The following is a 15,759-nucleotide window of genomic DNA, read 5'->3' as shown; positions in this document are numbered from 1 at the left end:
CTGTTTCTGCCTCAAAATTTCACCAAAAAATTCCTCTCAGACAGGGGGAAGAGACTCAAAAACAAAGGAAGGTCATCTGGAGGACTCCTGGGTTTGCTCAGAGAACACCCCAAGCTCATCTTTTGGGCTCATCAAAGACGCCAAACCCTTTTTTTTTTCCATCCGCCACTAAATTATTCCATTTCCCTTGGCGCCATTATGCAAAAAACCCTTTCCCCAAATTAATGGCGCTCGTTCGTTTGTTTGGAGTCCTTTATAATGTTCCTTTTTTTTTCTTTTTAATCTTTGAAAGCCAAATTTTCCCTTTTCACTTTGCACGTCTCAATTGGGCACACAGCGATTTAATTTTTTTTTTTTTAAATTTTTTTTTTTTTTCAAAGGCAATTCCCAGATTAAAAAAAAAAATAAAATAAAATAAAAATAATTGCAGACAATGCAGCAGCAGAACTGGAGGGCAGGGCTGAGAGTTTGTTTTCATCTCCGAGGCAAAGACAGGCAAATCAGGAGCTTGGGAGCGTCTTAACCAACATTTCCCGGGAAATAAAAACCTGTCGGAGACTTTTTGAAGTTTTCAAAGTTGTCCCCAAACGTTTCCCTCAGACATGGAAATGTCCCTCGAGATTGAACCAGATTTTCCCAAAGTTTTCACTGGAAATGTTAAAAAAATTTGGTTTTCCAGAGAAATTTTGGCTGCCCCTGGATTTCTGGAAGTGTCCAAGGAAATTCTCCCTAAGACTGAACCAGATTTTCCCAAAATTTTCACTGCACACACAGAAATTTTTAAAAAAATTTGGTTTTCCAGAGAAATTTTGGCTGCCCCTGGATCCCTGGAAGTGTCCAAGGAAATTCTCTCTAAGATTGAACCAGATTTTTCCAAAATTTTCACTGGAAACACAGAAATTTTAAAAATAATTTGGTTTTCCAGAGAAATTTTGGCTGCCCCTGGATCCCTGGAAGTGTCCAAGGCAATTCTCTCTAAGATTGAACCAGATTTTCCCAAAGTTTTCACTGGAAATGTTAAAAAATTTGGTTTTCCAGAGATGCTGTGGCTGTCCCTGGATCCCTGGAAGTGTCCAAGGAAATTCTCCCTAAGATTGAACCAGATTTTCCCAAAATTTTCACTGGAAACACATAAATTTTTAAAAAAATTTGGTTTTCCAGAGAATTTGTGGCTGCCCCTGGATCCCTGGAAGTGTCCAAGGAAATTTTCCCTAAGATTGAACCAGATTTTCCCAAAGTTTTCACTGGAAATGTTAAAAAATTTGGTTTTCCAGGGAAATTTTGCCTGCCCCTGGATTTCTAGAAGTGTCCAAGGAAATTCTCTCTAAGATTGAACCAGATTTTCCCAAAATTTTCACTGGAAACACAGAAATGTTAAAAATAATTTGGTTTTCCAGAGAAGTTGTGGCTGTCCCTGGATCCCTGGAAGTGACCAAGGAAAATCTCTCGAAGATTGAACCAGATTTTCCCAAAGTTTTCACTGGAAATGTTAAAAAATTTGGTTTTCCAGAGAAGTTGTTGCTGCCCCTGGATCCCTGGAAGTGACCAAGGAAATTCTCTCGAAGATTGAACCAGATTTTCCCAAAGTTTTCACTGAAAATGTTAAAAAATTTGGTTTTCCAGTGGAATTTTGGCTGCCCCTTGGATCCCTTGAATTGTCCAAGGCTGGAAGGTTTCCCTGCCCATAATTTATATTATTTTTAAGTTTCCTTTTCCCACCCAAACCGTTCCATAATTCCCTGAACTCCGTTTATAACAATAAATATCAATGAGAATTAAGAGCAGTTTGTAATTTGAAATCCAACTCATCAAAAACCCACAAAGACAATAAAAAGAGCCCCAAATTTCACTTTTAAAGGTGACTCAGAGTCCAGTTTGTCTCTTCCCCTCCCAAGAGATAAAAATTTTGGGACGAGCAGATAAATCTGAAATTTCCTGGGCTCTTATCGAGGCTGGAATTACTCAGGATTCTCCAATTAAAATTCTCCAATTAAAATTCTCCAATTAAAAATTCTCCAATTAAAAACTCTCCAATTAAAAGTCTCCGATTAAAACTCTCCAATTAAAACTCTCCAATTAAAAACCATCTCAGCCAGGTGTGTGCCCCCCAAAAAAATAAAAATAAAAATAAAAATAAAAATAAAAATAAAAATAAAAATAAAAATAAAAATAATAATAATAAAAATAAAAATAAAAATAAAAATAAAAATAATAAAAAAGTAAAAATATAATAAAAATAAAAATTAAATTAAAAAAATAAAAATAAAAATAATAATAATAATAAAGATAAAAATAAAAATAAAAAAAATAAAAAAATAAAAATAAAAATAAAAATAAAAACAAAACCAAAAATAAAAATAAAAATAAAAATAAAAATTAAAAAATTAAAAAATAAAAATAATAATAATAATTAAAAATAAAAATAAAATAATAATAATAATAAAAAAATAAAAATAAAAATAAAAATAAAAATAAAAATAAATAAAAATAAGAAATAAAAAAAAAAAATAAAGATAATAATAATAAAAAAATTTTAAAAAGAAAACCCCCCCCCCCAAAAAAAAAAGTCCTAAACAAATTTTGATTTTTGACTCATCCCCACTTTGAGGAAAAGGTGGAGCCGGGAAAGATTTAATTTTAAGATTTAAATTTTAATATTTAATAAATGCAAATCTGAGATGAAAGAAAAGCCTCGTGGGGTTGTGGCTTTTCCACCCTTGGCCAGGACAAACCTCAAAATAAACAGAAATAATAAACAAAAATAAATCTCATTTCTGGGAATGAGGCCAAATGCAAAATAAACCAAAAAATTCCTGGAGGATAAAAAAGGTTCAGGGAACTCTGGGATCCTCCAGAAAGACAAAAAAACTCTCCAGGGTTTTTATTCCTCTTTTTTTCCTCCTTAAAATCCAGGAGATTCTGCAGCAGCTTTGCGGAATTTGGTGCTGAAATGGATTTTTTTTATGGATAAAAAAATATTTTAAATATATTTTATATTTTATATTTTATATATTTTATAGTTTATATTTTATGTTTTATATTTTATGTTTTATTATTTTCTATTTTCTGTTTTCTATTTTCTCTTTTCTATTTTCTATTTTCTATTTTCTATTTTATATATTATATATTATATTTTATATTTTATATTTTATATTTTATATTTTATATTTTTTAATATATTTTATGTTTTCTATTTTCTATTTTCTATTTTCTATTTTATGTTTTATGTTTTATATTTTATATATTATATTTTATATTTTATGTTTTATATTCTATATTTTATATTTTATATTTTCATTTTTTATATTTTTATATTTTTATATTTTATATTTTATGATTTATATTTTATATATTTTATTTTATATTTTATATAATTTTTTATTACTTTTTCTGTATTTTTTATTTTTTATTTTTTGTATTTTATATTTTATTTTTTATATTTTACATTTTATGTTTTATATTTTATATTTCATATTTTACATTTTATATTTTATATTTTTATATTTTATATTTTATATTTTATATTTTTATATATATATTTATATTTTTTTATTTTATTTTGAAAAATTCGACCCTTTTGATACAATTTTTGAATCCTCAGAGAAAAAACACCCCAATTTTGAGGAGACTTTTTTGTGCAATTTGTGCAGAGATTTTTATTTCACTCAATAAAAACAAAGAATTAATTTTACCCTGAGGAAAATCCACCCAAACCCGTCCAAGGCACTTTCTCAGCTTTTCCTCAACCACAACCTTTGGACTTTTTTTAAAATTCATCCCCTTTAATCAAGAAACAACATCTGAGATGCCAAAAAAAAAAAAAAAAATTAAAAATTTAATCCAAACCAAACTCCTCCTATAAATTTAAAAAAAAAAAAATTAAAAATTTAATCCAAACCAAACTCCTCCTATAAATTTAAAAAAAAAAAAAAAATTAAAAATTTAATCCAAACCAAACTCCTCCTATAAATTAAAAAAAAAAAAAAAAAAAAATTTAATCCAAACCAAACTCCTCCTATAATAAAACATCAAACCACCAACTTTTCCACTTCCTTTATTAAGAAAAAAATCCTCTTTAAAATTAATAATTCTTTCATTTACCTCCTTTAATTCCACCCCACTAATTATTTCAATGGATCCAACCTCATTAACAACTTTAATTACATTTCAACCTCCAGACAAAAAAATCCAAAAGAGAATTTTCAGGATTTTTTTGAGCTGAATCACATCTTTAAAAATTTTATTTTTTTAAAATATTTTTTTTAATATTTTGCCTGTTATTATTAAATACAAAATAAAAACCCCAAACAAAGAAATAAAAGGCAGGACGAGACGTTCGATCGGAAACACAAAGTTAATATTTTGCCTGTTATTATTAAACACAAAATAAATACCCCGAACAAAGAAATAAAAGACAGGATGAGATGTTCGATCAGAAATACAGAGTTAATATTTTGCCTGTTATTATTAAATACAAAATAAAAACCCCAAACAAATAAATAAAACAGGACGAGATGTTCGATCAGAAACACGGAGTTAATATTTTGCCTGTTATTATTAAATACAAAATAAAGTAAAACAAAACTCCAAACAAAGAAATAAAACAGGACGAGACGTTTGATTGGAAACACAAAGTTAATATTTTGCCTGTTATTATTAAATACAAAATAAATACCCCAAACAAAGAAATAAAAGACAGGATGAGATGTTCGATCAGAAATACAGAGTTAATATTTTGCCTGTTATTATTAAATACAAAATAAAAACCCCAAACAAATAAATAAAACAGGACGAGACGTTTGATCGGAAATACGGATTTAAGCAAAAATAAAAACAACGAAAAGACAACGCAAAGGTTTTGGGGAGATGCCAAACTCCCCAACAACTCCACACTGGGATGGAAACATCTCCTGTGGCATCCAAAAAACAACCACGAGCTCAGTCCTGCTGCCCCAGGATGGGGCTGATCATTCCTGCTCTTCTTTTCCCACCTCCTTTCTCAGTAAAAACCGCCACGGGACGGGTTGTAACGCCGGTTGTAGGAACGACTGTAACCACCACCCAGCCCCGGGTACCCAAAAACACCCCCAAAAGATCCCCCCGAGTTGATGGGGACTCCTCCAGCGCTCAGAACATTCCCCACGGCGGCCGAGGCCGAAGATCCCACGGCGGTGTTTTGGGGGAAGGAGCTGAGGATGGGCCCGGGCAGAGTGACCACCACGGGGGACGGCTGGATGACCACGGTGGAGTCCTGGCACTGCCGGACACAGGGCTCGTTGCAGCTGTTGGCCAGCGGGGTGGGGCCGCAGGAGGTCGGGGCGCAGAGGTCGTAGCAGGACATGGTTGTGGGTCACGGGGAGTTCTGGAATGGAAAGAGTTAAAAAAACGAGATTCGTCTCGTTGGTAAACACGGAATCTCAATATTTTTTGAGTTTGAGCTGTTCCCAAAAGAAACTTTTGAATGGTTTTTCTTTTTCCCCGAAAGAACTTTATGTGGACAATATTCTGTAGCCCTGGTTTGGTGCTTGAGGTGTATTTTTTTTGGTTTTCTGAAATTTCCAAGAGGAACTTTTAAATGGTTTTTCTTTTTCCCCAAAAGAACTTTATGTGGACAATATTTCGTAGCCCTGGTTTGGTGCCCAGGACATGGTTAGTGGGTCGCGGGGAGTTCTGGAATGGAAGGGGTTAGAAAAATGAGGTTTGTCTCATTGGTAAACGTGGAATTCCAATATTTTCTGAGCCTGAGTTCTTTCCAAGAGAAGCTTTTCAATGGTTTTTATTTTTCGCCAAAACAACCTTTGTGTAAACAATATTTCGTAGCCCTGGTTTGGAGCCCAGGACATGGTTGTGGTCGTGGGGAGTTCTGGAAGAGAAGGGGTTAAAAAAAATGAGATTCGTCTCATTGGTAAACACAGAATTCCAATATTTTTTGAGCCTGAGCTGTTCCCAAAAGAAACTTTTGAATGGTTTTTATTTTTCCCCAAAACAACCATTGTGTGGACAATATTTCTGGTGCCCAGGACATGGTTGGGGGTCGTGGGGAGTTCTGGAAGAGAAAGAGTTAAAAAACAGAGATTCGCCTCATTGGTAAATGTGGAATTTCAGTATTTTTTGAGTTTGAGCTCTTCCCAAGAGAAAATTTTCAATGGTTTTTATTTTTCCCCAAAAGAACCTTTGTGTGGACAATATTCCGTAGCCCTGGTTTGGTGCCCAGGACATGGTTGTGGTCTCAGGGAGTTCTGGAAGAGAAGAGGTTAAAAAAAAACGAGATTCGTCTCGTTGGTAAACGCGGAATCTCAATATTGTCTGAGCTTGAGTTCTTCCCAAGAGAAATTTTTCAATGGTTTTTATTTTTCCCCAAAATAACATTGTGGACAATATTCCGTAGCCCTGGTTTGGTGCCCAGGACATGGTTGTGGGTCGCGGGGAGTTCTGGAAGAGAAGGGGTTAAAAAAAACGAGATTCGTCTCGTTGGTAAACGCAGAATCTCAATATTTTCTGAGCTTATTATTATTATTATTATTATTATTATTATTGGGATGTGTCTCCCTTTTATACTATTTTTTACAGACCAATTTGATTGGTGAAACAAATAATATTCTTTAATCTCATTGGTCAGAGCAGAGGGACATCAAGAAGAAAATCCCTCCTAGGAAAAGGACTGAAAATAAAAATAAAAATAAAAATTTGCAGCTACGAAAACGTGTTTCCTGTTTACAGAAAATTTTCTGGCGAAAAAAGAAGGTTTTCTGGGAAAAGGAAATGAAAACAAAATTTCGATTTACAAAAACACTTCTTTTATTTACAGAAAATTTTGTGGGGGAAAAAAATATTTCAGGAAACCAAAATATCTCAGGCCACATTTGTCAGGACAAGAGCAGCTCCCCAGGGATCTGTTCGGGATGGAGAATTGAGGGGAAAATCAGGTTTTTTGGTGCTGTTTTTGTGGGGTTTTAGGTGAATTCTCTGCTCGGGCTGTGCTGGGACTCCACTCTGGACAGGCCTGAGAATTCACTGATGAAATTTAAATGCAGCTGCACAACTTTAAAACTTCTTTGGACACCAAAACTGGATAAAAAACCCATTTAAAAAAACCCCATTTAATAACCCATTAAAAAATACCCCATTTGATAAAGAACCCATTTAATAAAGAACACATTTAATAAAAAACCCCATTTTTAAAAAATCCCATTTAATAAAAAACCCATTTAATAAAAAACCATTTTGAAAAATCCCATTTAATCAAGAACCCATTTAAAAAAAAATATTTAAGAAAATCCTATTTAATAAAGAACCCATTAAAAATAATTAAACTCCATTTAATAAAGAACCCATTTAATAATAAACCCATTTTAAAAAAATCCCATTTAATAAAGAACCCATTAAAAAAATTAATGAAAACCCATTTAATAAAAACCCCATTTTTAAAAATCCCATTTAATAAAGAACCCATTTAAAAAAAATTTTAAAAAATCCCATTTAATAAAGAACCCATTAAAAAAAAAAAAAAAAAAACAAACACATTTTTAAGAATCCCATTTAATAAAGAACCCATTAAAGAAAAATTAATAAAACCCCATTTAATAAAAACCCCATTTTTAAAAATCCCATTTAATAAAGAACCCATTAAAAAAATTAATGAAAACCCGTTTAATAAAAACCCCATTTTTAAAAATCCCATTTAATAAAGAACCCATTAAAAAAAAAATTTAAAAATCCCATTTAATAAAGAACCCATTTAATAAAGAACCCATTTTTAAAAAATCCCATTTAATAAAGAACCCATTTAATAATAAACCCATTTTTAAAAAATCCCATTTAATAAAGAACCCATTTTTAAAAAATCCCATTTAATAAAGAACCCATTTAATAATAAACCCATTTTTAAAAAATCCCATTTAATAAAGAACCCATTTAATAAAAAATCCCATTTAATAAAGGACCTATTTAAAAAAACATTTAAAAAAATCCCATTTAATAAAGAACCCATTTAAAAAATAATAATAATAATTAATAAAGAACCCATATCCATTTAGCCAACATGGCTAATTAATAATTTTTAAACCCACCACCAAGACAAAACTCCTTCTTTGGCCAAAAAACCCACGAGGGGAACAAAAAAAACCTGCAAAATAAAGGCAAAAAAATCTTTATAAAAAGAGAATAAATCGATTTAAACTCACCTTGTTCACGACGGCAAAGGAAGAAAAGAAATTCCTGGGAGAGTCTTGAGCTGCTCAAGTTTTTATACCAAATTTTGAATTGTGATTTATGGGCCACGACTGATTACAGACTTTATTTTATTTTTATTTTATTTTATTTTTTTTTACCGCTTCGTTTCCTTATCTTGCGGTTTGTCTATCTGACCACAAAGTCCTTTCATCTCTAAAATATTCCAGGTCAGGTTTAATTCAGGGAATAATTCAGGAGGGTTTATTCATCCTTTAAATCCCTTTTGGGATCTGTTGGGTGTCATTAAAAGGAGATGAGGTTTTGTTTGTATAAATGTGGTGCAAAATAAATCCTGGAGGAAATTCAGGAGAATTGCAGGTTTGGGGGAGTCAAGGGGATGATTTTCACAGAATTCCAGGATCTCCTGAGGTTGGAAAAGAGCTCCAGGATCATCGTGGAGTCCGAGCTGTTCCCAAAGTTCTTAAATTCCTTGGACATTTCCAGCCTCTCTAGGAGATCAAAAATGAATTTTTTTTCCATGGAAATTTCCATGGAAGAAAAAAAAAAAAAACCCTCCTAGAAGGTTGAAAATTAATTTATTATTATTATTATTATTATTATTATTATTATTATTGGGATGTGTCTCCCTTTTCTACTATTTTACACAGACCAATTTGATTGGTAAAAAAAAAAAACTTCTTTAATCACATTGGAGTCGCCATTGCTGGAGGTGACCCAGGGGACATCGAGGGGTGACGGGTGGGGGATCAATCACAGGTTGGGATTGATGATCCCAGAGATTTTTAACCCAAAAAAAAAGGGAAAAAGAGGTTTGGTTTCCCCAAACCCCAAATGTTGGGTGTCATTAAAAGGAGGCGAGACCTCGTTTTGTATAAATGTGGTGCAAAATAAATCCTGGGGGAAATTCGGGAGAATTGCAGGTTTGGGGGAGTCAAGGGGATGATTTTCACAGAATTCCAGGATCTCCTGAGGTTGGAAAAGAGCTCCAGGATCATCGTGGAGTCCGAGCTGTTCCCAAAGTTCTTTCATTCCTTGGACATTTCCAGCCTCTCTAGGAGATCAAAAATGAATTTTTTTTCCATGGAAATTTCCATGGAAGAAACAAAAAAAACCCTCCTAGAAGGTTGAAAATTATTATTTTTTTATTATTATTATTTTTGGGATGTGTCTCCCTTTTATACTATTTTATACAGACCAATTTGATTGGTGAAAAAAAAAACTTTTTTAATCACATTGGAGTCGCCATTGCTGGAGGTGACCCAGGGGACATCGAGGGGTGACGGGTGGGGGATCAATCACAGGTTGGGATTGATGATCCCAGAGATTTTTAACCCCAAAAAAAAAGGGAAAAAGAGGTTTGGTTTCCCCAAATCCCAAATTCTGGTCTGGAGGTGACTCAGGGGACATCGAGGGGTGACGGGTGGGGGATCAATCACAGGTTGGGATTGATGATCCCAGAGATTTTTAACCCAAAAAAAAAAGGGAAAAAGAGGTTTGGTTTCCCCAAATCCCAAATGTTGGGTGTCATTAAAAGGAGATGAGGTTTTGTTTGTATAAATGTGGTGCAAGGTAAATCCTGGAGGAAATTCAGGAGAATTGCAGGTTTGGGGGAGTCAAGGGGATGATTTTCACAGAATTCCAGGATCTCCTGGGGGAAATTCAGGAGAATTGCAGGTTTGGGGGAGTCAAGGGGATGATTTTCACAGAATTCCAGGATCTCCTGAGGGAAATTCGGGAGAATTGCAGGTTTTGGGGAGTCAAGGGGATGATTTTCACAGAATTCCAGGATCTCCTGAGGTTGGAAAAGAGCTCCAGGATCATCGTGGAGTCCGAGCTGTTCCCGAAGTTCTTAAATTCCTTGGACATTTCCAGCCTCTCTAGGAGAACAAAAATGAATTTTTTTTCCATGGGAATTTCCATGGAAGAAAAAAAAAAAACCCTCCTAGAAGGTTGAAAATTAATTTATTATTATTATTATTTTTGGGATGTGTCTCCCTTTTCTACTATTTTACACAGACCAATTTGATTGGTGAAAAAAAAACTTCTTTAATCACATTGGAGTCGCCATTGCTGGAGGTGACCCAGGGGACATCGAGGGGTCACCAGGTGGGGGATCAATCACAGGTTGGGATTGATGATCCCAGAGATTTTTAACCCAAAAAAAAAATGGAAAAAGAGGTTTGGTTTCCCCAAATCCCAAATTCTGGTTTGGTTTCCCCATTCCTGGAGGTGACCCAGGGGACATTGAGGGGTGACGGGTGGGGGATCAATCACAGGTTGGGATTGATGATCTCAAAGCTCTTTTAACCCAAAAAAAAAAGGGAAAAGTGATTTGGTTTCCCCAAATCCCAAATTCTGGTCTGGAGGTGACTCAGGGGACACCGAGGGGTGACGGGTGGGGGATCAATCACAGGTTGGGATTGATGATCCCAGAGATTTTTAACCCAAAAAAAAAAGGGAAAAAGAGGTTTGGTTTCCCCAAATCCCAAATGTTGGTCTGGGGGTGACTAAGGGGACATCGAGAGGTGACAGGTGGGGGATCAATCACAGGTTGGGATTGATGATCCCAGAGATTTTTATCCCAAAAAAAAAGGGAAAAAGAGGTTTGGTTTCCCCAAATCCCAAATTCTGGTCTGGAGGTGACTCAGGGGACATTGAGGGGTGACGGGTGGGGGATCAATCACAGGTTGGGATTGATGATCCCAGAGAATTTTAACCCAAAAAAAAAGGGAAAAGAGGTTTTGTTTCCCCAAATTCCAAATCCAGTCCTGGATTCAGCAATTAAACCCCCGAGGTTGTGTCTCTCCTGGCTCATCCACTCCCGAGACATGAAAATCACATTAAAATGAAACATTTAAATGAAATTAAATTAAATTAGGGCTGTCTCCGTGGGGATCCCCTGGGAACAGAGTCTGGCTTGGCTTGGGCAGAGTTTTTCCCCCTGAGGAATTTCAAAGTTTTATCAGCGGCTTTAATCAAAGTGTCACCATGCAAATGTCCCGTCCCTGACCTAGATCTGAATTTGATTTATTTTATTTAATGATAGGTGTAGGAAGATTTGGGGGTGCAGGGTGGTAATTGTGCTGGGAGGTTGTTGTCATTGTTTCTATCTAAATTATATTTGCTTTGTTTTAAATCAAAATTAAATCAAAATTAAAAAGTTCAAGGTTTGGTTTGAGACGTGTCGTGTTTCAGGAGGATTCTCAAAAAAAAAAAAAAATTTAAAATATTCCATGGCTGGTTTTAGTTGTGTATTCCTCACTATTTCTCCATTTTTTAAATGAATTAGCAGCTATTTAAAAAAAAAAATCCTCTCTAGGACTTAGTTGGGTAATTAATTTGCATAACACCATCCACAGTTTATTTTTATCTCTTTTTATATTTTCCTAATTTTTTTTTATTCATCCTTTATCCGAGTTTAGCTTGGAAAAAGCACAAAAAACACGTTTTTTTAAAGGATTTTAAATTTCAAAACAGATCTGGCAACATTTTCAGGGCTGTTTGGAGCCTTCCTGGCAAACAATTACAATAAATATTGTTTTAACTCCAGCTTTTATTTTATTCTGTGCTCAGAATGACTTAGTGCCCTGATTTTGATTTTAATTTTGAATTAAAAAGTCAGCAAATCAAGAGTTCCCAGATTTTTTGTCATCAAGGCCAGACTTAAATATTCAGATTATAATTCAGATTTCTTGCATAATGTGAGAACATCCTCCTGAGACACCCGTGAGTGACTGAATGTCTGAAAAAAAAAAGAGATTTATTTTTTTTTAAATCAAAATGGAGCTGGGAGGTTTCTCAGAGTCATCCCTGGGTAAAGTCTCCAGGCACAGAAATGACCCCAAAATCCACGGAGGAGCAAAGGGAATTTCCCTGGCCAGGGTGGCATCTAAAATTCATTTTGAATTATAATTAATTAGCTGGTTATGAAGAATTAGTTCCTCAAAGGCTCCGAGTCTCTGTAAAATTCTTGCAGATCCTGAGTTCCCTCCTCTGATGAGTTTTGATATTTTTTTTTTTTTTTCTGGGTAATTTTGGGCTGAGCTCGTGTGGATTTTATGGAGCCATTTGTGATTCCCACCATAATCCAGGGCAGTTCCAGAAATGGACACAATTCCAGAGCTGGACACAATTCCAGAACTGGGCACAATTCCAGAACTGGGCACAATTCCAGAGCTGGAGACAATTCTGGAACTGGATACGATTCCAGACCTGGACACAATTCTGGAACTGGACACAATTCCAGAGCTAAAGACAATTCCAGAGGTGGACACGATTCCAGAACTAGATATGATTCCAGAGCTGGAGACAATTCAAGAGCAGGACAAGATTCCAGAACTGGACACGATTCCAGAGGTGGACACAATTCCAGAATTGGACACAATTCCAGAGATACACAGTTCCAGAACTGGACATGACTCCAGAGCTGGACACAATTCCAGAACTGGGCACAATTCTAGAGCTGGAGACAATTCTGGAACTGGACACAATTCCAGAGCTGAAGACAATTCCAGAGCTGGACAGAATTCCAGAACTGGTCATGATTCTAGAGCTGGACACTATTTCAGGGCCGGAGACAATTTCAGAACTGGAGACAATTCTGGAATTGGACGCAATTCCAGAGCTGGACACGATTCCAGAGCTGGAGAAAATTCTAGAGCTGGACACGATTCTGGGGCTGGACACAATTCCAGAGCTGGACACAATTCCAGAACAGAACTAGAAACAATTCCAGAACTGGACACGATTCCAGAGCTGGACAAAACCACAATTGAAGCTGTTGAGTCAGGAGCGCTCAAAGGGTTTCACCTAATTCAAGGTAAACACCTTCAGAAACTTTAATTATTTCTCTAAACCTTTCTATAATTTATCTTAAATAAAATCAAGCCAAATCTTCATCTCCTTAAAATCCTTTAACTCCTCCTATTTTCTCCACGAGAAAATTCTTCTTTTTTTTTTTTTCAGAGTCTTTTCTACAAAAAGGTTTTTCTACAAAAGTTTTTTCTACAAAGGGTTTTTCTACAAAGGATTTTTCCACAAATGTTTTTTCTATAAAAGGAGAGTCTTTCTCCTCCCTCTCCTCAGAATCTCTACAACCCAACAACTCATAATTTTTTAGATACATTAAAAAATTAATTCCTTCTAGTAGGAATCACTCCCGAGAAAAAAAATTCACTTCTCTTTCATTCCATAAACTGAGATAACCCAAGAACTTCCTCCTCATCCTCCTCCTCCTCCCTTCCAGGCACAGAAAATGCAGCTCTTGGAGGGGAGAGAGATCCCAATTTGGGAAAAACCTCATTAACAGGATTTCCATTTCCTTAATTAACACCCGGAGTTCATCCAAGAGGTTGGGAATCCCTTGGATGGGGAACTCAGCAATTCCCAGAGTTTCACACTCTCCACATTCAATTAACACAATTTCAGCTCCCGGGACAGGTGAGGCACCAAAGGGTTGACAAATTACTGCGCGAAGTGAAATTTGTTGGGTTTGTGTTGGAGCCTTGGGTGTGATGGAACAAAGGGTTCGAATGAATCCCCAAGTCTTGGAGATGAAAGAAGCTTTTGAGGGAGGTTTTTTCATCTCACGCCAAGGTGGTTTATAAACTATGAGTAATTTAATTTTTGGAGACAACCTGGCTTGGTGTAGACGTTATTTGTGTAACTTGAGGTTTTGGAATGGTCCAAATATTCCCAACAAGAGAATTTATTCCTTTCTTTTTTTTTTTCTTTCTTTTTTTCCCCTTCTTTCTGTGGTTTTTTTGGGGGGGGTTTTTTTGGTGTCTTTTGAGGTTTTTTGGTTTTTTTTTTTTTTTTGTTTTGTTTTGGTTTTTTTTGTGTTTTTTTTTTGTTTTTTTTTTGTTTGTTTGTTTGTTTGTTGTTTTTTTTTTTGGTTTTGTTTTTGTTTGGTTTGGTTTGGTTTGATTTGGTTTGGTTTGGTTTGGTTTGATTTGGTTTTTTTTGTTTCTTTGGGGGGGGTGTTTTTTGGGGGTGGTTTTTTTTGTTTGGTTGGTTGGTTTGGGTGGTTTTTTTGTGATTTTTTTTGTTTGGTTTGGTTTGGTTTGGTTTGGTTTGGTTTGATTTGGGTTTTTTTGGTTTCTTTTGGGGGGGTGTTTTTTGGTGGTTTTTTTTTTTTTGTTTGTTTGTTTTTTTTTTGGTTTGGTTTGGTTTGTGGTTTTTTTGTGATTTTTTTTTTTTTTTGTTTGGTTTGGTTTGGTTTTTTGGGTTTTGTTTTTTTGGTTTTTTTGGGGTTTTTTGGTGAATTTTTTTTTTGTTTTGTTTTTGGTTTGGTTTGTTTGTTTTGTCTTTTTTTTCCCTAAAAATTGACTGTGCAAATCTAAATCACATCCAGCTCTGAGTCCTTCACACTCCAGCCTGAACATTCCCAAAATTCCCAACATTCCCACTGAATATTGGTGATCCCCTCAGTGATCAATTTTCACCACAAAAAAATAAGAACAGGACGGAAAAAAAAAATAATTAAAAAAAAAAAAAAAACAGGAAGAGACTCAGGAGATTTCAACAAAAGCATCATTTTATTAATCCCAATTTAACCCTTGAGAGGATTTAAAGCTCTGCAAAGTTGGGAAATTTTACACCAGGTAGTAGCAAATACACCGAGCAGCGGAGCTACGAACGTGCGGGAGTAAAACAGGAGTAAAACAAGAATAAAACAGGAATAAAACAGGAATAAAACAAGAATAAAACAGGAATAAAACGGGAATAAAACAGGAATAAAACAGGAGTAAAACGGGAGTAAAACAGGAATAAAACAGGAATAAAACAGGAATAAAACAGGAGTAAATCAGGAATAAAACAGGAGTAAAACAGGAATAAAACAGGAGTAAAACAGGAATAAAACAGGAATAAAACAGGAGCAGTGGCCTCGCTCCAGGGCCAGCTCCGTCCAGGTGGAGCCGTGAGGGATCTGACGTGGATTTTGACACCGTGAGCTCAGTCCTGCTGCCCCAGGATGGGGCTCTTCATTCCTGCTCTTCTTTTCCCACCTCCTTTCTCAGTAAAAACCGCCACGGGACGGGTTGTAACGCCGGTTGTAGGAACGACTGTAACCACCACCCAACCCCGGGTACCCAAAAACACCCCCAAAAGCCCCAAAAGATCCCCCCGAGTTGATGGGGACTCCTCCAGCGCTCAGAACGTTCCCCACGGCGGCCGAGGCCGAAGATCCCACGGTGGTGTTTTGGGGGAAGGAGCTGAGGATGGGCCCGGGCAGAGTGACCACCACGGGGGACGGCTGGATGACCACGGTGGAGTCCTGGCACTGCCGGACACAGGGCTCGTTGCAGCTGTTGGCCAACGGCGTTGGGCCGCAGGACGTTTGGGGACATCTCTCGTAGCAGGACATGGCTCCGGATGAGTTTGGGGTGAGGAAAAGTTTGATGAGTTTTCTGGAAGAGAAAAGAGAAAACCTGAGTGTTCAAGGTCGTCGCGCACCCATGTTTCCCACATTCAATTATCGTGATGGAGATTTCCCAACGAAACGTTTTAGCAGCTGAAGAGGAAATCAAATTTTTAAAGAAAGAAAGACAGAAGTTGAAATGTCCT

At 35.7% G+C, this 15,759-nt stretch overlaps 2 protein-coding genes across 2 annotated transcripts; both read right to left on the bottom strand.

Moving 5' to 3' along the window:
• Positions 1-4,999: 4,999 nt before the first annotated feature.
• Positions 5,000-5,341, bottom strand: LOC310919464 (feather beta keratin-like; the record flags this gene model as incomplete). The annotated part of the gene is made up of 1 exon (XM_083878831.1): positions 5,000-5,341. The coding sequence occupies one exon, from the start codon at positions 5,339-5,341 to the stop codon at positions 5,000-5,002; it is 342 nt and encodes a 113-aa protein (XP_083734957.1).
• A 9,867-nt stretch (positions 5,342-15,208) lies between these two features.
• LOC310919463 (feather beta keratin-like) lies at positions 15,209-15,559 on the bottom strand (the record flags this gene model as incomplete). Its single annotated transcript, XM_083878830.1, has 1 exon — positions 15,209-15,559. The coding sequence occupies one exon, from the start codon at positions 15,557-15,559 to the stop codon at positions 15,209-15,211; it is 351 nt and encodes a 116-aa protein (XP_083734956.1).
• Between the last annotated feature and the right edge of the window lie 200 nt (positions 15,560-15,759).

The sequence above is a fragment of the Zosterops lateralis genome, assembly GCF_965231275.1.
Source record: "Zosterops lateralis genome assembly, chromosome: 27".
NCBI classification, from domain to species: domain Eukaryota; kingdom Metazoa; phylum Chordata; class Aves; order Passeriformes; family Zosteropidae; genus Zosterops; species Zosterops lateralis.
This window is presented reverse-complemented; position numbering and strand designations above follow the sequence as displayed.